The 24,292-nt window shown below is 42.0% G+C and overlaps 1 protein-coding gene across 1 annotated transcript in view; it reads left to right on the plus strand.

Annotated features, from left to right (window-relative positions):
* Vat1l (vesicle amine transport 1 like) overlaps positions 1–24,292 on the plus strand; it is a 165,373-nt gene that overhangs the window by 53,118 nt on the left and 87,963 nt on the right. Inside the window, exon 4 of the mRNA XM_027406076.2 lies at positions 20,285–20,427. Coding sequence (XP_027261877.1) covers positions 20,285–20,427 — 143 coding nt within the window. The remainder of the gene's footprint in view (positions 1–20,284; positions 20,428–24,292) is intronic.

Consider the following 24,292-nt stretch of genomic DNA (forward strand, 5'->3'; position numbering starts at 1 on the left):
ATCTCTGGTTTAGAATTTAACACAATCCACAACTCTACTGAGTGTACAAAAGAAATGAATTCTAATGGATTGAATAAATGGGTGGATCAAGAAGCTGATGAATGCTAAACCATTTTGGTCTCCTCCAATGTATTAAATTGATAGCCTGATAGACCTTTTGCTTAATTTTATGGTATAGAAGGCTTCCCTGTACAATCGCCAAGCCCCAGAATTCATGAGAGAGAAGAGGAAGTGGGAATTTACTCCTCCACTGCCCAAAAACTGACAGAAAAAGGGGTAAAGATCTGCCACGTGAAATGAGCCAACAAAGGTGGAATACAAATGGGCACTCCTGCTGATTCTGGAGTTCTTCATGAATATCTCTCAATGCTTCTGAGAAACATATTACTGCTGCATACATGGCCATTTGATTTGATGGTTAAGTTTTATATTCCCATAGTGTAAGATTTGAAGTTGGAGTTATTGTAAACCCAATTTAACCTGACAGGGGGAAAAAGTAAAACAAGCATGCATATATAATATCTGCCTCTTTAAATCCATGCTGGAAAGTCTAATAAGACTACTTTCAATACTACAGTCAAAAATAGCTAGCTAAGAGAATGTTGTGTGTCAGACCCTTCCGTGCCTACTTAATATGTATTACCTGGGTTTTCTCACTTTACAAATGAGTAAGCTGATATGTAGAGAACTAAGAAAGACTATAAATCAGCAAATAGTGCAGCCATAAATTGAACCTTCATCTGCTAAGTATAGAGCCCTAACTACTCTCCCCTGTTACCAAATGAGTAAATACATTCATTACTAAATGCAGTGGTTTTATAACTGTGATTGCTCTCTAGTACTTTCTCCTGCGAGGCAAACCTGAACACAGGTTCTAAGATGAAGAATATATATATGAGTGAGACACAATGGTGCACAACTGTAATCCACCAAGTAGTCACTCTGCCCTCTAGATACCTTGCTCCTGGGAGTTGGGATAGATGGTTAGACCAGAAGAGAAAAGCAGGGCTTCTTGTATAATTGATTCTCTGAGGATGACCAACCTCAAATTCAGCCTGGGTTTAGAGTATGGTGTTGAAAAGGGAGCCCTTTCCTCATTCAAGGACAACTATGAATTTCACTTTATTTCAAATACATAGTGGCACTCAAGCCTGGACCCAGCAAAGGAAGCTACCTAGGTCTTTCAAAACCCAGCTGGTTTTTGTTCTCCAAGGATCATATAAAATACTGTCTGATGCTGAAAGAACCTGAGTCCACTAAAATGCCTTTGTACACATGGATGCTTTCCCTAGGACTTGCCTGATACAAGGCCTTGGAGAGACAAAGGAGGGAAGATACAGACCTTGCATTGAGATGGGTCTGTGGAGGACACCAATAAACAAGTAAACATGTGGACAGCAGTGGGGCAGGGGGCTTCAGGGATAGAGGCAATGGAAATATTCAGGGGAAAATGGTTAATTGCTTGGAATGGGAAGGGATAATGTGTCAATTATTCTTAAGAATAAGTAGGAGTTTTCAAGTAACCAACAAAGCACTGAAGCCAAGGACCACATGATCTTTTCAGGGAGCTGCAAACACTGAATATGGTCAAGGCTGAAAGGCACGTGCTGACAAATGAGAAAGGTGTCTGGTGACACATGATGAGGGTCCTGAACCCCCACCCCCTATAATGTAGGCCTCTCCAAATTCTTTTCCAGATCCACCAATTAAGTTTTATCGGAAAATTTTTAGTGTTAAATTAATGGTTAAATGAATGTCAAAATAATACCAAATAGCACTTTTGGGGGGTTTTATCAGGTAGATTAGTTACTTTTCTCACTGATGTCACCAAATACATGACAGGAATCAACTTAAGGGAGAAAGGGCTTATTTTGGCTCATGGTCTGTCATCATGGAGAAGGCATAGGCACAGGTATCTTCATGGTGTAAAAGCATGAGGCAGCTTGCTTGTATCTCACTGAACGAAGATGTAAGTCATAAGTATGCCTTCCCTTGGTGACAGTTTCTCCCACTAAGATCCACTTGCTAAAATTTCTACAACTTCCCAAAACAGCATTACAAGCTAAGGACTAAGTGTTTGAACACTATCTATGGGGAACATTTCACAGCCTAGTAAATTGGTATGTATAATATATATTTAATGTACTTTCTTGGATTAATTTGATAAAAGTATGATACTGTGGGATTTTTCTTATTTTACTTGTGTTCACAACAACTTCAGGAGGTATAGATAGACTATGATCATTGACGTGTTTTGAAATTTTAAACTACTTGAGAGTAACTAAAGTGAAGCCACATATACAGAAATGCCTATGTGGCAAAATATAGCATAGATAGCAAATGGCAATGATGGAGGTAAAATCCACACATGGGTGGCTCTTCTTTAAAGCCAGTATTCAAAACCAGAAACATAGGTCAGAAAAGAAGGAGACAGAAGGTCCAGATTTAGCCATCTGCTCATGTCCTCTAACCACTTGCCTATTTTTGGAGTGTACAGGAGAACTTGCTACATGCTATCTTTTCTGATAGTACATGGGGTTGTGTTAAGCTCTGAGAAGTCATTCGGAGAGTGGGAGAGCAGGAGTGAAGTTCATGGTCTATACAAGGTAGAAGTCATGCACCATTCTGTTTGGAGGGGTAAGTGTAGTATTTGCCTCTTCTCCAGAGCCCTGACAGATGGCCAATCTACCTATTACTACATTGAACAAATTGAGCAAAGAAAAATTTTATCTGGTAATCTTTATTTCCCAGGGGCCTGTGAGTTTTCCAATAGAAAGTTCTAAACTTTCCAGGCAGTAAGTCTGGATTTGATGTGATTAGGAACAAGTCCAGTGAGGAATGCATTAAGGAAGGCAAGTATTTTAAGCCTCAAGAGCAGTGTGTGAGGGAGCCCTGTTCTCCACAGTCTACCCCATTGTGAGAGGAAGGTTGGACATTCAGTGCTAAGACCTGGGCTGTCCAGATGGCCAAGTATGATGTCCAGATGAACCCTCCCCTGCGTTACTCAGAGTTCTTCCCTCACTGTTAGACCAGGGGCTGGACCTGCTGGATAGAAGAGGGGCAATCAAAGGAAAAGACTGCCTCCGCCTTCCTCTGACATAAAGTTCATGGGGTGAATAGTGGACTTTACCCAGTAGATCTTTACTATTTACTCTGTGCTTGGCAGCATGCAAGGTATCTGGAAGATAAATCAAGCACTATCTTCAGGGACTGGCATGTAGCCAAATGGAGGTTTTATATACATACATACATACATACATACATACATACATACGTACATTCACATACATCTGCTGTGTATTAATATAATATGCATAAGTCATAAATTTATGTGCATATACACAAACTTTATGTACACACACAGAGAGAACTCTTCAGAACATTATTGAGTCTTTTAACTCAATCTCCTAATGGTCAGGCTGCCATACAAAAATATAAGACACAGCATTGGGCATGTAGTTCAGTAGCAGAGAGCTTGCCTAACATGCACAGGGTCCTCTGTTCTACCTCCAACACTTCAGAAAATTAATTAATTAATTAACTAAAATAAAATTAAATACAACTACTGGCAATATCTTCAGAGTAGAGTTATTTATTTTGGTTCATGGTTCAGGAGAGTTCTATGCATAGTTGCTTGACCCCATGTGCTTACACAGAGCATCACGGCAGCAGGACTACATAATAAGAAACAGTTGTTCAAGGCAAAGCAGAGCAGGAAACAGAGAACAAGACAAGAAGTGGCTAGAGATAATTTACCAGTAAGGACACATCTACCAATAGCCTTCCAGTAAGGCTCTACCTCCTAAAGTTTCCAAAACCTCTCACAATAGTAACACCAGCTGGGTACCAAAGATTCCAACAATGGACATTTGGAAGTCATTTCAGGGTCATATGGCAACACATCCGGGTCCATACTGAGGGATGACACTGAAGCAGACACAGGTATGGTTATGTGAAAAGCAGGGGAAATCACCCTGCTGGCCTTAGAGCACAGCAAACACTGGGGCAAGCAATGTTGATAGCATGAAGTCATTGGAACAGGATTATCCTCCCTCTTGAGGTGCTGTTTCCTTTTAGTGGTATAGATGTTATCATTGAGCCCAGTAGCAGACATACCAACATCTCCATCCTGAGGTCATCACAGCCAGTCCCATCTTCTAACAGCAAATCATGCCTTTTATGGCCCCAAAGCTGATTACTACAGTGCAACGTGGTAATGTTGGAAGGGCTCTGGAGTTAGTGTGCCCAGGACCACCCTTCAGCAAATGCCACATGAGAACTGGGGTACCGGTTCCTAAAATTCAGGCCTCTCAACTGGAGAACCATGAGCCCTGCTTTGTGTTCTATATGATCTCTCAGAGTCCCTACTGGAATGGAGTTGTGTTGTTCACTGGAGAAAGCCATTTTCTAGACTTTCCCATCTTCCCCGACTCACTTCCTAATTCCAGGATTAATTTGAAATAACTATATGCACCTATATTTTTACCTGACAGTGCATTTGGAAGGGACCCCCACCTCTTGAATACATCTTCCATGACCAGGCAAAGGTCAAGTCAATTATTTCTCCCTGTAAATGCTCTCTATCAACATTTCATCTCTAGCAGTGCCTTCCTGTATAGGGAATCTTCTAGCTATGTAGACTTTTCTGTCTCACCTCAATCCTGATTACCTTGGACATTTCTTTTCATTTATTAATTTTGTTTTTGGAGACAAAACGTTTCCTTGCCCTGTTCTAATGCATCCTTTTGCCTTGCAGGTGTTAACATGTACTACCACACTTGACTTTCTACTTGGAAAATTCTGTCTCATTTAAATGTTACCTCCTCTTAGGAGACTGCGATGCTTCTTCTTCCTCTTCACACTGTGCATTGCCTTTCTAATGTGGCTCTCACCAGATTCCATCTGATTACCCATCCTTTCACCCATCCATTCATCTACACATCAATACACCCATCCATCTACCTACCCATCCATCCACTAATCTATATACCAATTCATATATTCGTTTATTCACTCACTTATCAACCCATCCATCTATCTACACACCCAGTCATCCATCACCCACCCAGATAATCCACACATTTATCTACCAACCCATTCATCCCCTGACATCTCTGCATTGGTTGCCTCTGTATGCTAGGCAAGAGGATTGTGCAATTTCCCATCCCTCTTCCTGGGCTACATGGATTGTTTTAGACATCTCTGTGCTTTCCACAAGTAGCACCGTGTATGTAAAGAAGGGAATGTGTGGCAAGGGTTAGATGACATTAAACTGAAAAACCTCACCTGTTGTAGTTGGACAACATCTGTGTGATGACAATGAGCATTTTAATTACATGGCAGCAGATACATTAAGTATGTGGAATTAACAAACGAATATGTTATCATCAAATCACAAGCCATATGTAGACAGTTTCATTATTTAAAACAGCTTGTAAAACATTAAGCCAGTGACCATATTTGATTTCTCACTACCAAAATACATTCTTCAAAGCAAAAATACTCCCTGGTGGACTCTGCTTTATCCTTCTGTAGACTAAAGAGATGGGAATTTTTGTTTTAATGCCACAAATCCTCTCTGTAGAACTTTACAGAGCTTTTTTAACTCAGTTTCCTGCTGGTCAGGCTGCTGAATAAAAATATAAGACAGTGCTAGGGATATAGCTTGGTGAATTTGCCAAGGACAGACAAGGCACTGGGTCTATTTGAGACACTACAGAAAAATGTACTCATTATCAAAGTTAAATGAAATACAGGATATAACTTGAACAATGGGCAACCTCTCCTAAGAAAACTATAGTGAAGAGGTTGGGAAGAAGGCTCAGTGGTTATATGCTTGCCTTGAAAGCAGGAAGGCTAGAATTCAGATATCCAGGAGGACTCATGTAAAATGTTGAGTTGGCATCTCAGCCCACCTGTAATTTCAACCTTGGAAGTAATGACAGTAGATACCCAGAGCAAGTTGGCTAGCAAGACCACCTGTATCAGCAAGATCTGAGTTTGACTGAGAGGCACTGCCTCAATGAATATGGTGGAAGAGCAATTGAGGGTGATTCCAAACAACATCAACCTCAAGCCTCCAAATATATGGGCCCATGGGCATGCATACACATATCACACACACACACACACACACACACACACACACACACACACACACACACAGAGAGAGAGAGAGAGAGAGAGAGAGAGAGAGAGAGAGAGAGAGAGAGAGAGAACCCACAGACAACTACTGTTCTACTCAAACCTCAGGCATTTACAGTCTGTCAAGTAGTAGTATATTGGACACAAATTATATGTCATAGATAAAAACCCACCTTCTATAGATAGCAGAGATCTCATTACAAAGATACTTAATAAAGTATGGTTCAAACTAGTACACATTATAATTCCTGGTAAGGCATTGATTTATTAAAAATATAGTTTAGCCATACAATAGAATTATCCTGCAACTATTAAAAAATGATGGTGCTACCATTTTTTATGATCCACCAAAACACAGTATGAGCTTAGAAATAAAAAAATACATTGAGATGCACAGTGGCATTCATTCATCACAGTTCCAATTCTGTGGGTAAGCAAACACATCATCAGAAAACAAGAATGAAACAAGCCAAAGGGACAGAGTGTTTATCTCTGACAAACAGCATTGTAGTTGATGGTTTTATAGCCTTTTGGAGTTTTGGAGTGTAGTTCTTTAGAATGGCCACAAATGTGTGTTGCTTTCTGCAAAGAGCTCAATGAACCCCAGTATAGATTCCCACCATGGCACTATGGTGCTTTTCATTCTCCAGTGTTTACACATAGCAGGAGAAATTACTGTTATGCTTGGAGCTTCTCCTGTTCTGGGAAGCCATGGCTTTCTGTTATGCCAGTTGCTTTTTAAGAATGAAGGTCATAGCAGAAACAGTAACTATAGTGGTTTGCATTTAGTTATTTTGTTGATTGTAACCTATGGATATTGATATTTGGAGTCCAAAGCAATGAGAAAGGGGAATCAATGATAAACCTGTTACATCTCCCTAAGTATCTTGGCGCTTCTGATAAATGGTCATTGTATTATGTTTCCCCCGTGCTATGTCAGTAGTGAACTCCTAAATTTATTGGGTGTGCTGGAGAGCAAACCCTGGGCCTTACATCTGCTAGGGAAGTCCTCAACCACTGAACTACATCCCCACCCAGCCCCTGAAGCCACATGCCTGTCTGACTCTATACAACTGGGTTTGTTGTTCTGTCTATCCATTAGAGAGCAGACATGATTTGGTTTGAAAATGCAAAGTTTCATGTGATACATCATGCTGCAAATAAAATGGAAACTTGTGGAAGCTGTTGGTTGCCTGAAGAAGATCTGCCTTCTGAACTATGTCTCTCATGCACCTCTGTGCCAGTAAGCAGTTCTAATGTTGGTGACACCACCCTAGAAGCAGTCACACAATTAGCAGTGTCTTTATAGAGACATGAAATCATGCTGTGCAAATGACACTCTCCCTTCTACATGTTTAGTGTTACTCTGATCTTTATGATCCATCCGTGTACCACAAATTCTATTACTCAAATAAGCTATCTATGACACACACACACACACACACACACACACACACACACACACACACACACACACACACTGCTCCACTGTGCTGTGCTTACGATTATTGTCACATTCCAGGTTACTATTTACTGGACATGAGTCATTGGAAAGAGATGAAGGAAATAAACAGGCTGACCCAGAAACAGAAGCCTCGGGATACAGGATTGATGTTGGAAACACAGCAGTAACAGTGAGAACAGTGAGGGTACAGCACGAAAAGATCTATGGCTTTGTGTGCCATGCTTCTTAGCAGCACAGTGAGGCTGTCTGATGTGGGAGGTCATTAGTTCCCCATCTCACCTGATTTGTTTTCATCCTGGAACCTTTAGAGGAGGATGCTGAGTCAGGAAGCTCTTCTTCAATAGGCAAAAGGTTGGACTGGGTGACCCAAGAACATTTTTAAGTTTCCCATCTTCCAGTCTGTGCTCTCCATGCTCCGTGTTCTCCCTTCTTGAACTCCAGTGTGAGAGACAAGCCCAAATGCCTGATCTACAATCTTCTTGAAAAGATGGGATAGGAGATGAAGTCTTTCATGTTAGTGTTGACTGGTGCCACGCAGTGTGTTGAGCCTTGTGGAGGGCTATCTCCTTCCCACCTACAGCTACCTTGAGGAGGGCACCATGGCCACACACGTGCTCTGGCTGCTTATGCAATTTTTCACCCAGGCTAGTAAATGAAATGGAGTATTTCTGGAGGTGCTATGTTCCCAGAACAAGCTATTTAGTGTTCCTGGGATCTAGCAAATCTGGAAGCAGAAAGTAGATGCCCAGTGCATTGCCCACTGGCATGTGTAAGGCACATAAATATTTACTGAGTAAAACATGTACACATAAAATCTGTGGGACACTGGGGAGACAGAGAAAGGAACAATGTTGCTTTACTGAGACAGCAAAGAAGGAAAAAATTTAAAGACAATCATAGATTGAGTCATTTATTTATCTGCTCCAAGTTTTATGAATAGCACCATACTGGGGCTCTGGATCAGTGGTTCTCAACTTGGAGGTTGTGACCTTTTGGGGGTCAAACAGCCCTTTCACAGGGGTCACTTCAAACCATCGAAAAGCCCACATATTTACATTACAATTCATATCAGTAGCAAAATTCCAGTTACAACAAAATAATTTTATGGTTGGGAGCCATCATAACCATGAGGAACTGTATTAAAGGGTTGCAGCTTTAGGAAGGTTGAGAACCACTGTTGTAGATAAAGAGGTGACTTTAAAACAAAGAAAGGGTATCATTGCTTAAGTAAGGAGATGGCTAAGTAAACAGTACTAAGAATGAAATAATTCTGCTCATGATGTATCCACAAAGAATTCCAGTTAACTTTGAAAGTTTCTCCTTAAAATGAAACAGCATGACAAAGAGCTTTGGACACACTTCCTGGCCTGCAAAGTGAGCCAGTCTGAAGATGAAGGCATGGAAAGATGAAGTGACTAGGTCTGAACACCCCAGTAGGAAGCCTTATCGGGAGACTGATCCATGGCATCTCAGTTTCCTACAGGACTAACTGGTGAAGTGGTCTGATCTGGGAGCCTTAGATGTTACCTCCAGCAGTGACAGGTCCTGACCTGCCCCATTCAGAACCTCAGCCCTAGGATTTGAAGTGACAGTGAAGAATCCCCATGACTGGTCTGTGAGGCCTGGCAGGAACAGAGCAACAGTCTGAATTGGGGAAGTTCACAGCCAGGGCAGGAGCTTTCAGATGAAATGCTACATCACATCAGAAAGTGTTGAAACCCACACTGGGCTCCAGCTGGCGTCAACCACTCTGGTTAACGGGAGGCCTTCAGCAAGTGCAGGCATTTAAAGTAGGGCAGAAGGCCATTTTGCCAAGCTGTAAAACCCATCCCAAGGAAGAGCATCTGATCTCTGCTAGGCAACATTGCAAATTGGTTCACAGATAGCTGTGTTTAGGGAGTAGATGCTATGTAGACTGAAGCCTAAAGTAAGAAAGGCAAGCTTGTGTTTCCTCACAAGGTTCTATGCCTCTGTGTCTGGTTTGTTTGCATGGTTGCATGGTGGGTTACAGCCAGTTACCCAAACTGCATATATACAGCCATCTGTTCAGAGTATCCAGGTCACGTCCCTCAAGGAATGTGCAATAGATCCTCAGTCTTACTGAGGCTCCTCCCTCCTAGCCATTCTGTAAGTTTTCTCTTCACTCAATATCAGAATGACAGTATGACCCAATTTACCAGGACACGATTGATCAAGGAAAATTAACAATAGCATTCTCTACTTTCCTGTTTCAAGAATAAATTATAAGGTTTGGATTGAAAGAGATGTATTTATAAGATCTACAGCTCCAAACTGGGTACAAATTGTCATTTGGCTGGAAAGAGGAACCTGGCATCCCCACCATGCAAATATAGCCATCCCGGAAATCTGTCCAGGTGCACCAGTTGGGAGGCAGCCAGCCTGGAAGGGTTCTGACTCTCTGTGATTTAGAGTCCTGTAAGGGGGCTTAGCCATCTGGTGGGCTGACTGCTCCCTGGCTAAGATTCTAGCTACATGGTTACTAGAGTCCAACTTGAGACAAAGAGGCAGTCTATGAGCTATGAGTCTTCTGTGGCTATGCATAACCTCTACTACCTGGAAAACATTTTTGACCAAGACACAAGCCTTGGTGTGATGCCTATAAGGATGGGTTAATAGGGCTGTTGTATGAAGTCAGGCAGGCTATACACTGCACAAAGACACCTGCTTCTGGCAGGCAAGCAAAAAATAGCCTCACTTCAGTTGCCCAGACTCACACCTCTGTGGGTACAGGGTTATGTTTCCAATTCACATAACATTCTAGTAGGATACTGTTTCAGAGTGGCCATGGTTATAAATGGAACCCTTCCAATCTAGCTAATTGCCCTGCAATTGACAATTGTGGGTCCCAGAATGCCTTAGAAAAAAGTCATTTAACCTGGAATGACTAGACCCAAGATCAATACAAAGAATGGACTCATGCTTTGGATAAGAATAAAAATCGGGAGTCACTGAGCTGAGCTCCTTCTCTGGGTGTGCCCCATGCTGAGCAAACGCTCATGCTCCAGTGAGCATCTTCCCTACCTCTGGGGCAGTGACCACTTTCTCAAATGTACAAATGGGAACACTGAGGCTGTGTTGTGTGTGTGTGCATGGCTCATACATGTATTGTGAGCACTCAGGAGGCTGAGACAGGAGGATTGCTATGAGTTCCAGGTTAGCCTGGGCTACAGTGTGAGATCTTGTCTCAAAAAAGCAAAAAGTAAAAGATAGAAGACAGACAAGTGAAGAGGGATGAGTAGAAGAGAAAGAAGACTCCACTTTGTTGAGGAGGGGCATTAGGTATGGCTGTGAGTGTGTGGACAGTGCAGAAGAGACTAACTCTTCCAGGGAACTCTGTGAGGCACATGTTCTGGCCCTGACCCCGTGTAAATCATAGCACAGAAGTCACTGTAGTGTGACATTTTTCTTGGAAAGTGCAAGCAACTGACTACTCACCCCAGATGTAGCACCAAAATGGACCAGAGAAACAATTCCACCTGAATTTAGCTTTGTGAACCAAGGAGTTTACTGGGGTGATTCACAGGAATATGGGTGAGGAATATAGATGACCCAAAGGCAACTAACTGCACCCCTGGAAAGCCCATCACATTACAAACAACAAATCATGGAAGCTGCATTCCTGGAGATCCCTACATGACTTTGAGGCAGCTGGGCTGGCAGAGTCTTCTCTCCTCAACAATTCTTAGTGCTGGTATAACTTTGGAGCAAGCTTTGTGAATCTTGTAAGTTTCAGGAATTTCCTGAGACCTTTGAGTTTTATTTACTTCCTGGGTTTTGTTTTGTGGGTTTTTTTGTGTGTGATTTTTATTTAAATTCTTTAATTACTACTCATATTTACACATCCATTCCCCGCATTCCCTCGCCCTCCCATCCTCCCATGTTCTCTACCCCCTACCCATCCCCTAACTCCTCACCAGGGATAGTGAGGCCCTCCACCAGGGACTTCAAAGTCTGTAATATCATTTGGGAGAGGGCCTAGGCTCTCCTTGCTGTATCTGGGCTACCTCCTGGGTTTTTATGCTCTCTTTTTTTTAAATAATATATTTGCTTATTGTGCATGTGTGTTCATACATGCCATGGTGCAAATGTGGAGGCCAGACCAGACCATAACTGTGGGAGTCAGTTCTCTCCTACTAGGTGAGTCTTGGAGATGGAACTCAGGGTTTCAGGCTTGGTGGTACTTTTGTTTGTTTGTTTGTTTTTTGTTTTTTTCAAGACAGGGTTTTTCATTGTAGCTTTGGAGTCTATCCTGGCACTCAGACCTGGCTGGCCTCGAACTCACAGTAGGAGCCTTTGGGAAACTCAGTGTACACTTCTGTGGCTACAGCCCAAGTAGCTCAGAGACCACACACCTCCAAAGGGTGAAAGCTTCAGGCCCTGCTCCTGGTGCTAAGGACTTATTTCCTCTTTCTGTGTCTGACTCACAGAAGCCTACATCCGTCATGTCCCTAGTGACAGGATCCCACACACTGAGCTACAGGCTGTGACGTCAACCTCAGTTAGGCAAAGAGGAAGTGAAGCATGACACAGCCATGGCTGACATGTTAGAGGCAGGAACCATCATGAAGGGGGTGGATCCCAGCACTGCTGCACATTGAAATTCCCAGGGAACTTAAAAGATACACTAAGAACCAAGCTCTGTTCTGGTTGGGAATAGAATGCCTGCCATTCAGATCTGCTGGGTGGGCTTTTTGCCTCTATCCCATGGAGTAGATGTTACCTACTTAGGATTATTTGCCTCCAGAGTTCTCAACATGAGTTCATCTGACTCCTCAAAAAGACTTATTAAACTGAGACTGCAGTGCCCCATCTGGCCAGTTCTCCTACGGAAGGTCTGTGTGGAGCCTTTGAAGAGGCCTCTATAAGAGGAGATCGCCTGGTACTAGTTCTGCGATGTCATATAGCTAGTAGAAGAGGAAGGGGAAAAGGCTGACGGCATTTTCCAAGCCTTTTCAAAGAATGTGTCTACTGCTTTGGGGGGGAACTAAAAGGGGGACGATCTTGTTGTGTTAACTTCTCCTTGGGAAGTATGAGCAAACACCTACTCACCCAAATAGGGACCAGCTGACAGATTCAAGTCTTGCTTGGAGAACCAATGTGTTTATTTGGCTTGCTTACAGGAACACTGGTGACTGGTAACTCTGGAACACTACTGGAAGGCCACCCCCCCTTATGATGGGTGATGGCTTCTGCATAGCTGTGTGTGTTGGCAAGTCTCTATCAACTTGACACAAGCTAAAGTTATCAGAGAGGAGGGAGTCTCAATTGAGAAAATGCCTCCATAAGATAAGGCTGTAGATAGTCCTGTAAGGCATTTTCCTAATTAGTGATTGATGTGGGAGAGCCCAGGCCATTGTGGGTGGGGCCACCCCTGGCCAGGTGATCCTAGATGCTATAAGAAAGTAGACTGAGCAAGCTATTAAGGAGCTCCCTTGCATGGTCTCTCCATCAGCTCCTGCCTCCAGGTTCCCACTGTGTTTGAGTTCCTGCCCTAACTGCTTTCGGTGATACTTTGGATGTGAAAGCATAAGCCAAATAAACCCTTTCCTCCCAAACTTGCTCTTAGTCATGATGGTTTGTCACAGCAATAGTCACCCAAACGATTGTGCAAATGGAGCCCAACCCCCTCCAATTAGCCTTCCAACTTCCATAGTCTCTACCACTCAACAAGGCCATGTGCATCCAGCCAAGAATTATATGGCAATGGGGTGTGGGAGGGATTGGCAGTTTAAAAAGCAGTGTCCCACATTCTCCCCCTTTTTCCTGTCTTCTGCCTTGACCTTGTACCCCTGTAGCTTCTCAACCACTGAAATTCTCAGCACCCACCTGTTACAATCCGTGTAATGTTTAGGTCAACAACAGCTTTGCAACAACACAACAAAGGAAAAGAAAAACTGACTTTTAGAGGATAATAGATGAGACCATAGAATATTCTTGGCTACTTTTAGTGGTGAGTCACAGAGAGCAGTCCCCAAGGTGGGGTTTGAAAACCATGTTCTTCCCAGAATGGAGGGGACTGAATTGTTGAGCAGGCAAAAGACAGCATCAATTGTGAAGTTCCAATGTGACCATCTATATTGTTATATAAGAGAAGTAAGGATGGTATGAGTGTCCAGAGGCCTGGGCTTTGTGATACAGCACACAGTGGTCTTTGCAAGCCTGTGCCTCTGTGCACTGATGAAAGGGGAAAACATCAGCCTGTGATTCTTTGGAACAAATCTTCCCTCTCCATTTCCTCCATGCAGTTTCTCAGTGCACTCACAGGCTCCTTCTGCTCAGTCTTTTCTATTCTCTGACCAAAATTAATGGTCTGTGGTTTCCATAAGCTGTTTAAAAGTGAAAACAACTTTTTCAAGAGCTAAACAGAATTCTATTTTTAGGTGAACTCAGAAGTGGTTATGATGCTAATAGAAACTTCCTTTCCTGTCTTCTTTTTCTGCTTTGCTTTTAAATGGTATTGGGGATTGGACCCGAGCCTGCCAGCATGCTTGGCCTTGAACTCACTCTGTATCCCAGATGGGCCTTGAACTTGAAATCTCCTTGTCTCTACTCTCAAGTAGATGGGATGAATGGCCTGTGCCCCTGGGTCTAGTTTGATTTTTACTGTCTCTAGGAAACTTCTTCGAATAGTCTTTATAAGGTTCAGTTGAAGAATGAGTTCGTTGAGCAGAAGTCTTAAACAAGAACAATCTCAAAAATCATTCATTTAAAAATTTATTCATTGGTTAATTATTGTTGTGTCTATGTCCATGTATGCCCACATATGTGTGCAGATGCAAAGGTGAAAAGATAGTATCTGGTGGATATCCTCTATCAATCTCCATTTATTCCTTTGAGGCAATATCTCTCACCAATCCTGTGGCTCTTTTCTTAGATAGGACAAAAACCAGTAACCCTCAGTAATCCCCCTGCCTCTGTCCTTGTTGAGCTGGGATTACAGCAATGCCTTGAACACCTGACTTCTTATGTGGGTGCTGGGATCCTAACTCCAGCCCTCATGATGTCACAGCAAGCACTCTTAACTGCTGAGCCATCTCTCCAGCCTCCTAAGTTCCCATTTTTAGAACAGTGAAACTGGCACAGAAAATTAACTTGCCCCAGGCCACATGACACATTTAAGAACACACAACATGGTGAGGGCCATTTTTCTCTGTCTGGTCCCCATCAATGTCCATTGCACCATTCCTTAATGCACATGTTTATTTCCTGCATATGTACAAAAGCATGGGACACCATAGAGTCTTAGATCCAAACTCTACTTGGAATTGGTACTTTACCCTGGTGGTCTCTAGATATGTCATTGGACTTCTAATACTGCATTGACTCTTTTCCTCATTAAAATACAAAACCCAAGTTAGAGGAACCATGTGTAATTCTTTCAACTTTGTAATTCCAGGACCTCTAAGCAAAATCAACAGGCAGGCATTACAGACATATCTACAGGCTTGAGTGAGTTAAGTAAGAGGGAGGCTGAGATATAGAGGATGATGAGGAACAATACAGAAGAAATGACAGGGAAGAAGATTCTAAACAGTAGTGACTGGATGTCCAAAGGTCCTGTGGTGAGAGACAGGGTGACCCTTTGGAAGAAGTGGTATTTTTCCCTAGGATCAAAGCCAGACTTCTAACATATAGTGAGAACAAAACTGGCTAGGTGGATGACTCCTGCACTCTAGAGTCCCTTGTGAGCTACCCACTTACTTTTCTTGTGTTGTTGAGTCTCTGATTCGGATCTCAAATCTCTGCACTCTGTTAAAATCATGTCTTCAATGCTCACCAAGTGACTTTCCAGAATTCCTCTGCACTTCTTCCCATCTCCAAAACTATAGCCAAAGATTGTTGCTTATTAAGTACTCAGTATAGACCATGCCAAAGGCTAATCCTACTGCTCCTCTAACCATTTATTTAGTATGACTGGATTTTCTACTGTAGGATCTTGTGTTGTGTTGCATTTGTGTTATTTAAGTGTGGGGACCTGAAACATTTCCTCATGGTTGTCCCCAGATTTCTTGCTCTCTATGTTTTGGGGTATGGTTGAAAGCTCCAGCAACCTTGTGATAATGGACTAGAAACCTGTTCACACCTATACCCAGCTTTTCAGACCAAACCAGTAAAATCTTGAGATTGAGGCCAAGAACTATAGTATCTCCAAGACTCTGAAATAGGTGTGTCTAATGGGTACCCCACAGGCTGCATGCATCTGAGGATAACTATGGATGCAGCCAAACACATCTGTAGGTTAGGGTTAGGGTTAGGGTTAGGGTTGGGTTAGGGTTAGGGTTAGGGTTAGGGTTAGGGTTAGACAGCATCATACTGTGATGCCAAAAGACTGAACTGCTAAAAGGTTAGGTCCTGGGTCAGCAGTCTGCATGATCATCTGGACAGATGGAAAGACTAACAGCAGCGTGGGTGACTTTAGAGTCCGGACACGCAGCTTTATCATTCACAGGCCCCGTAACTTTGGGCCAGTTCCAGTCCCTCTCTGAATGCCCATTTTGAGGCTCAAATGGGAAACAAAAATTGTGTTAGAGTGGTTTAAGGATTCAACAAAGACTTTAGTGGCTGGCTCATGGAGGGACAAAAGGGAGCCCAGCTGCTATTACTGATGCATTGTTAGCCATAAGAAGGGCAAGGGTGCTTGGAGCAGGAAGCTGTGTCCCTAAGAGGGAAGGTGAGCCAATTAAAATAGGCATGTGCATATCTCTATTAACTGCTGCTGCCAGAAGCATGGATTGTCTTGTTCATTTTATGCCGTGGGTCTGCAGGTAGATTGCAAAATCCTTTTTATTGAGAAGTCATTCTATCTCCCACAAATGTTTATTGAGTCACTGCAATTCCTTGACTGACTGGAGAAAGGAAGAATGAATGAGCTGCTGATTTTGCATTATCTGGGGAGTGAGAGAAAACAGATTTCCTATAACTGTGAGGGAGGATGCTTAAACACAGAACACAGAATGGCATTTACCTTAAAAAAAATCATTGAGATCTCATTGGGGTCTTTCATCATCTCATTTAATTGATGGGATGCTAAAAGGCTATAAACAGTTGAATTTGTGCTTTCTAACCATTATTACTTAATAATATATATTATAATATTATTAAAATATTATATATCATACTTAAATAGTATATGAATATTATTAAAAGAATCCTAGTTATCTATTGCTAATTAAGTGTTCTTTTTTAAGTTTTTAAGATTGATCTAAAGTCTGTCTGTCTGTCTATCTATGCATGTGCATGAGAGTACCCAAGGAGGTAAGAAGAGGAAATCAGTACACACTCTTAATTGCTGAACCATCTCTCCAGCTCCTAAATGTTCTGTATTATGTATTAATTATATGTGTATGTGTTCATGTATATAACACTAACTGTATAAGTATTTGATATCAACATATAATTATACATTATTCTAATTCATAGTGTCATAAATATATGTTATATGCATATATTATTCCTTATATAATACTCATGTTACATGATATAATTTAGAGCCACGCCTGTATGTTGATTTCAGTCAACAGCAGATTTCATGTGCAGCCATAGTTCCCTAATGTTGTAATGTTTCTGCCATTTTAAGTTTGTGGTAAGCTACAATATCATGGTGGGAGCATATGGTAGAACAAAGCTACTCACAACATGAAGCAAAAGAGAGAGATGAAAGCCCAGAGTCTCACATTTCCTTCAAAGGCTACAACTACTGACAATGACACGAAAACTCCCAGTAATCTCTACCCTCAAAGTGTTACCTCAACTATGCTGCAGACTGGGAAATAAGCCTTGACCACACACACCTTTGGCAGATCTTTATAGTCAAATTAAAGCAGGATTTTTACAGAAGTAGCAATCAAACTAATGGGAGATCCTTGCAAATGGTCCCTAATCCATGTCAGTGGCATCCTCAAAGGAGGATGAAATTTATACACAAGAAACTGGCAGAGAGAGAAAACAATGTGAAGAGACAGAGACAGTGGGGAGCCATCTGCAGGTCAAAGAAAGTGTCCTGGAGCAAAAATCTCCCTCATAATCTACAGAAGGAATGAACACCTAGATTTGGGAGCAGTTCTAAACTTCAAGAAAAGTTTTTATTGTAGAAGTTATCCAGTGTGTCATGTCACTGTTGTGACATCCTTCATAAATTGATTCAAAGATAAGTCCATCTTCACGGTGGTCATGAGTTGTGTTTTGCATCAGATGAATTTGATATGTGATTTGGAGGGATCCACCAGATAGAGACTAATGTCAATAGCATTGAACTAAACAATGGGGATTTGGGAATTAGTTGAATGAATAAATGTCACATTGGTCCAAAAACAGAAGGAAGAAGGGGCTAAAGGATGTTAAAGTTAATTCTAACCTCTTCCATCACTGTCAGGGTCTGCTCAAGCCATATTACATCAGAGATGTAACCGAGGCTGACATGAGGTCAGTGAATTTAAAGGAGTTGCTGAACTGGCTGATGATATTAATGTTCATTTGGAAGACAGAGCCTTCTTTGTCCTGTGAAATCTGGTACAAAGCATTAATTAAATACCGAAACTATCCTTAGCATAGAGAGCTGTGCCCTGTGTAGAGTCTTAGGCTTGTGTCCATAATCTAAAATGTTGATCTCCCAGTGAAAATGGCATGCCTATTTTAGGCAGCAAGTTAAAATTTCTTAGCTTAAAATATCAAAATAAATCGACAGCAGAATAATAGAAAATGGAAGTAACTGGAGTCAGGAAGCCTGAGTTTGAGTCTCAGCCATGCTTCTGCAAAGCTGAGAGGCCTGGACCTTGCTGTGGTCCTTCACCTCATCTATGAGACAGTGTTTGGGGAGGAGACACGGGGTGATCTTACAGTTCTGACATTCAATGAATCTCTCCAACTTGTTTTTAATTGGCATTGGTGATAAGATAACATTTCCATAAATTGACCTGCCAACTTGAATTATCTGCCAACATGAAGACATGAAGATAAGATGATAGGCAGAAATGACTGTGACTGATGACTGGTAGAAAATCTCCCTCCTTAAAATGGTAAAAAGAATTCTCACCAGTGATGACAGTTTCTTTTAATGCATCTTAATTACCAGCAAATTGGGTTTTACTGGAAAGTTTTGAAATGCACATGCTCACATAATTTTGTTCGATGTCTTAAATGTTGACCATATTGGTAGAGGAGATACAAATCAACCCCTCTTAACTGCAGTTGTAATTCCTTCCTCGACCATTTGCCATTTAAACCACATGTTGACCTTTTCTTTATTTGACTGGACATCTTTAGCCCTGGATATAATAAGCCCCTGAGGGGGAGAGATGATTAAGATTAATTGAGTATCTAGTCCGAATCACATTTTGTCCCAGGTCCTCAGTCTGGTATAATACTTCATTTAGCCTTTCCCTATGGGACCCTTTCAGTCAGCCATGTATATCTGCTCTATGCAACATGCTGAAGCTTGCTGGCTGAGGGCTTTAGTCTAGCCACGAGCACTCTTGACTCCTGAGGACACAGAGCTGTCAAGAGATACTCCTACAGAAGCAATCCTCAACCAGTAATAGATGGAAATTAGTTTGACAAGCTCTTGATCAGGGAGGTGTCAGAGAGGCTGAGCTCTGGATGTCCATGGTAGATACGAATTTGATAACACATGAGTGGTCAACTCTTTCTTTGGGGGGATTTTGTTTCCCTGAAGTTCCACATGTTGTTGAACTGAACCATTGGGTTAAATCATCTGGGTTCTCTTTTGGGTCTTTTTGTGTGTTGGCGGCGTGTATGCATATGTGTATATGTATGCACATGCTCATATATGTATATAGGTGCAGGTGCACATGTGTCCTTTGCAGGGATTCCTGAGGACAACTTCACATGTTGTTCCAGTTTACCAACTACATTTCTTTTGAGAAAGGTTCTCTCATTGGCCTAAAACATGTTCAGTTGGACAACTAGGATAGCTGTCCATCTAGCCTTAGGAATCCTCCTGTTTCCACCTCCCCAGCACTGAGGTTACAAGCATGCTCCAGAATTTTGCTTTTCTTTCTTTTCTTCTCTTTTTTTTCTGAATGTGAATATTTTTAAAGGATGTGTCATCTTGATGACTCCCCTTTGGGGTAGTAACCCTGTTAGTATCTAAGATTATCTTACAAATAAAACATTTATATTCAAGTGTTTTCTCCGAATTTGTTTCTGAGCATCAAAATAAAACATCTTCCAAGATCCCTGTGGAGTAGATAGTATGACTGCTGAGATGTAGCTCAGCATGGTTAAATAGTAGTTAAGTTTAGTGCTGGAGTTATCTGGCTCCTATTGGCTTTACTCACACACAAGTGGTTACCAGCCAATGCAAGTTTTGTCCTTCAGGAGACAGTGTTACAATGCCTGAACACGTTTGGCTGTCACAGTTGAGTTGGAGATGTTCATTACCTTAAGACGGTAGAGGCCAAAGATGCCAGTAAATACCCTACAGTTTTATCTGAGAAATGTGAATTCAAACTCAAAAATGTCAACTATGTCAAAGGTGTAAAATTCTGCCTTCTTCCCAGCAATACTGGCTGTTAAATAGTTAAGATCTATTACGTGTCTGCAAGTGTCATACTTTGTGGTGTATTCTTGACCCATGTTATGCACCATCTCTCTGAGAATGGTGATGTTTATGTGATTACTCTGTGTTGTTTCCAGGGTCAAGCTGTGGCTCAGCTATGTTCTACTGTCCCCAATGTGACCGTCTTTGGAACAGCTTCTACTTTCAAGCATGAAGCCATCAAAGATTCTGTGACCCACCTCTTTGACAGAAATGCAGACTATGTGCAAGAAGTAAAAAGGTAAGGGGGTGGCTTTGCAGCTCGCCAGGCTGGTCCCTCCTCTTCGATTGAAGATCATTAATGTTTATTTAGAAGATGGCTAACTGTGGGGCTAGGAAGAGGGTGATTAGGATCATTTACTGCTCTTGCAGAAGACTGCCATTCAGTTTCCATCACCTCGTGGAAACTCATAAGGGTCTGTAACTCTAATTCAGGGATCTGAAGCACTCTTCTTTCTTCTTTGGGTACTGCACTCACATGCTACACAGCATACATTCCGACAAAACACTCATACACATGAAATAAAAGTAAATCTTTATAAGATGACTGACAATGACAATAGTAAACATATATTGGAGGTTCAGCATAGCTCTGAGGTTGGTGTTTCACATGTGTGTTGGTGCATCAAATACTCTCAACCTCCCTGCTATTATCCCCAAGGAAGAAGGCAGCCCTAAAACTTGCAAAACTAATGTGTTAATGTTATGCTAACTGCCACTACACTGTCTTGACACATGCAAGTCTAATTCTCAATTATTCACACAAAAAAGCTCAAAGTAGATGCTCATCTGTAAGGAGATTCTGGTACCCAGGCTCTTTATATTTTGGGTCCATCATCATCCTGAGCCTTCTTTTCCTTTGGTTCTAGCTAGAAGATGGGAAGATAGTAATAGACCATGTATTGGAGTTTTTTATTGGTCAGTTCTGGGAAGACTATAGATAATGCTGCCCAAATTTGATGCTACTGTTTGGGTCCCTGGCCACACTTCACTGAGAGCAGACTGAAAAGCATCACCTCCTTATACAAGCAGGCAGACCTTGCCTTCATGGAGTGGTGAACATCAGAGCCTCAGTTCATACCAGGCTCCCTGGCTTGTGAACCTGTGCTTTCTTTCACTGTAGAGAAGGTGACTTCCTAAAGAGTAGAGCATGAGCATAGTTACCTGTAGGAAGAAGAGAGCCTGGAAGAGGATGTTTTAGAGATAGAGGTAGCTGTCTGCATACTGAGCAAGTGAGTTCAAAAGTTCAAGGGTCAGGAAAATAGCAATAAATCTCCAACAGGGTATAAGTTCAGGGATGTCTGACTATACAGTCTAATTACAGTTTACCTGTGATCCAGAAGCTATTGATCATGGCCATGTGTGTCGACAGAAGGAATCCCCTGGAGAGCCCAGGTGCTTGTACAGCTATAGATGGTGTGTGTGTGTGTGTGTGTGTGTGTGTGTGTGTGTGTGTGTGTGTGTGTGTGTGTGTTTCACTTGGCTGCTGCCCAGGGTGAACTCAGTCTCATTGTTTTCAACTGAGAACTGCAGGAGGAACCAGTGGTGGCCAAGAGCTGTTATTTTTCTCTTTTCATAGTCTAACACTAAATTATAAAGCCCAAAAGTAATTAGTCACCCAGCCAGAGCCATGATAAAGGAACATTTTTTTCTGAGTCACAAATTAAGATTAAAAGGGACAAACATCTACCTACAAAGCTGGGCTGTTCAAGCAGAAATTTGGACAAGATTGGGGTTTTTATTAAGTGGGGGCATTTTTGTAGAAAGGAAGTTTTTCTGATGGGTGGATTTTAAAATTTGTCAGTCTGGAGCTCACTCATTAAAGTGATTGCTATGCAATTGTATGGACCTGAATTCAATCCTCCAAACCCAGTAAGAGCCAAGAACAGTAGCACATACTTGCAATCTCATCACTAGGGAGGCAAAGACATGAGAATCCCTGGGGCTTGACGGCCAGCCAGTCTAGCCAAATATATCTCAAAGCTTAATGAGAGACCCAGTCTCAAAAACTAAGGTAAAGTTAGACATGGTGGTGCACACCTTGGGAGGCAGGGACTGGCTCTGTGATTTCAAGATTAGCCTGGTCTACATAGTAAGTTCGAGTCTAGCCAGGGCTACAATACAAAGACCCTGTCTAAAACTTAAGATGTAGAATGAATGATTGAAGAAGATATTCAGTGTCAACCTCTGGCTCCTCCACACACACACACAGACACACACAGACACACACAGACACACACACACACACACACACACACACACACACACACACACACACACACACACACAGAGACAGACACACACACACACACACACAGAGAGAGAGAGAGAGATAGAGATAGAGATAGATAGAGAGAGAGAGAGAGAGAGAGAGAGAGAAAATGTAAGGCTATCCCAATATTTCCAATAGTACATAATAAAAGGGGGATTTTTATCTAAAGCTAAATATTAGAATCCCATCCCATCTCTCAGAGGTGCAGACATTACAGGTAAATTTAAAGACTTCTGTTTTCCCATTTCACCTACTTTCAACTTGAGTTTCCCAAGCTCTGATCTGAAATATGAACTATAGTTGTTCCTTCATAATCTTTTCTTTAGCTTCTTCAGCTGATAGTTTTGCATTCATCTACCTAATTGAGGGTCTGAGATGGGATTGAATCTGTGTCAAAGAGGAAGAGCCAGCAACAACCAATCAGGAAAACTCTGTACTTACGGAGTTTGGAGGGGAGACAGGAAGGGGAAAGAAGAAAAAGAAACTATTGAAAGAATACATTGGTTTACACTTTGCACATACGCTCTGGTGGAGAAATTCAGGTGGGAAATTCTGACATGATAATGATCTGAGTAAGTTTTGACTGAGAGTTGAAAGATGAGAAGTTGAGGGGCGAATAGCATTTTGGATGGGTGGACAGCGTTGCTGAAGTGCTATGGAAACTCTAGATTCTGAAAGGAAACAAATGTAGCTGGTTGTGGAGAGCAATAAGAACAGAAAATCAGGACACCTCAGCTGTCCTCAACAAATGGAAGCTCATAGCCAGGTGACTCCTGCCTGGCCTACTTCCCACCCAGCTGCTCCATCTCCTCAGCCCCACCCTCCCTGGCTCCACTCAGAGCCAGAATCAGTGATTTCTACTGTCAGCAAAGTAGAAGGCAGGAGTGTCTTGGACCCATCTCACTACCACCTGCCTCTAGAGGTGGCTTCCAACAGCTCATTTTAAGTAGAGACCCTGTGGATATGGGAAATGGCTAGGGAACTGTGACTGTGAAGCCTCTGCCCAGAAATTCTGTCCTCTGGAAATAGTCCGGAGCAAGCTCAAAGCCAAAGGCACAAAGCTACTGAGCTGAGCTCTGCTTCTGCATGGTCGTCAGTGCTCAGCATATGTCGAGAGTGACTTATAGTAGGCCTGTCTGTAACAGCAGCAATCATATCCAGCCTCCACTGTCAACAGAAGGCAAATAGTGCAGGGATTTTGCTACACCACATGTGTGTGTTATGTAGCTCCTAAAAAACGATAATTATGAAGGCTGTGTCACAAAAAGAAAAGATGCCTATGGCAGATTTTAGGGGAAGAAAAGAGAATGCCAAGTTCCATCAAAACTATGATCACAACTTGATTCAGATTCTCTCTGCATGGGCTGTCCAACGAAAGAGAAAACACTTGGTCACACACATGTAGTAAAGCATGTGCAGTGTTGTTTCCTTTTTTTTTTTTTTTTGGTGTTTTCTGTATATACATGGTTATAATAATCTATGTACAGTGAACTACAACAATACAATAAAACAAAATTTCCTGAAATAAAAACTCATACAGACCAGCCAATTGGAGGGACTCTTTCGAATTCATGCTAAGCCAGGAAAGAAATTAGAGGAAAAAAAAAACATTTATTTTGTAATACATGTGTTGTGTGTGTATGTGTGTCCATGCATTTTTTATGTGCGGGTATGATCACACATGTGTGCATGTGTGTGGTGGTAAGGGGATAGTCTTCACAAATATTGATACCCATCTTTGAGGCTGGGTCTATCATTGGTATGGAGCTCACCATGGCTAGACTGGCTAGTCTGTAAGCCCCGGACATCCTCCTGGGTCTGCCTCCCAAATATT

The sequence above is a fragment of the Cricetulus griseus genome, chromosome 3, assembly GCF_003668045.3.
Source record: "Cricetulus griseus strain 17A/GY chromosome 3, alternate assembly CriGri-PICRH-1.0, whole genome shotgun sequence".
Taxonomy (NCBI): Eukaryota; Metazoa; Chordata; class Mammalia; order Rodentia; family Cricetidae; genus Cricetulus; species Cricetulus griseus.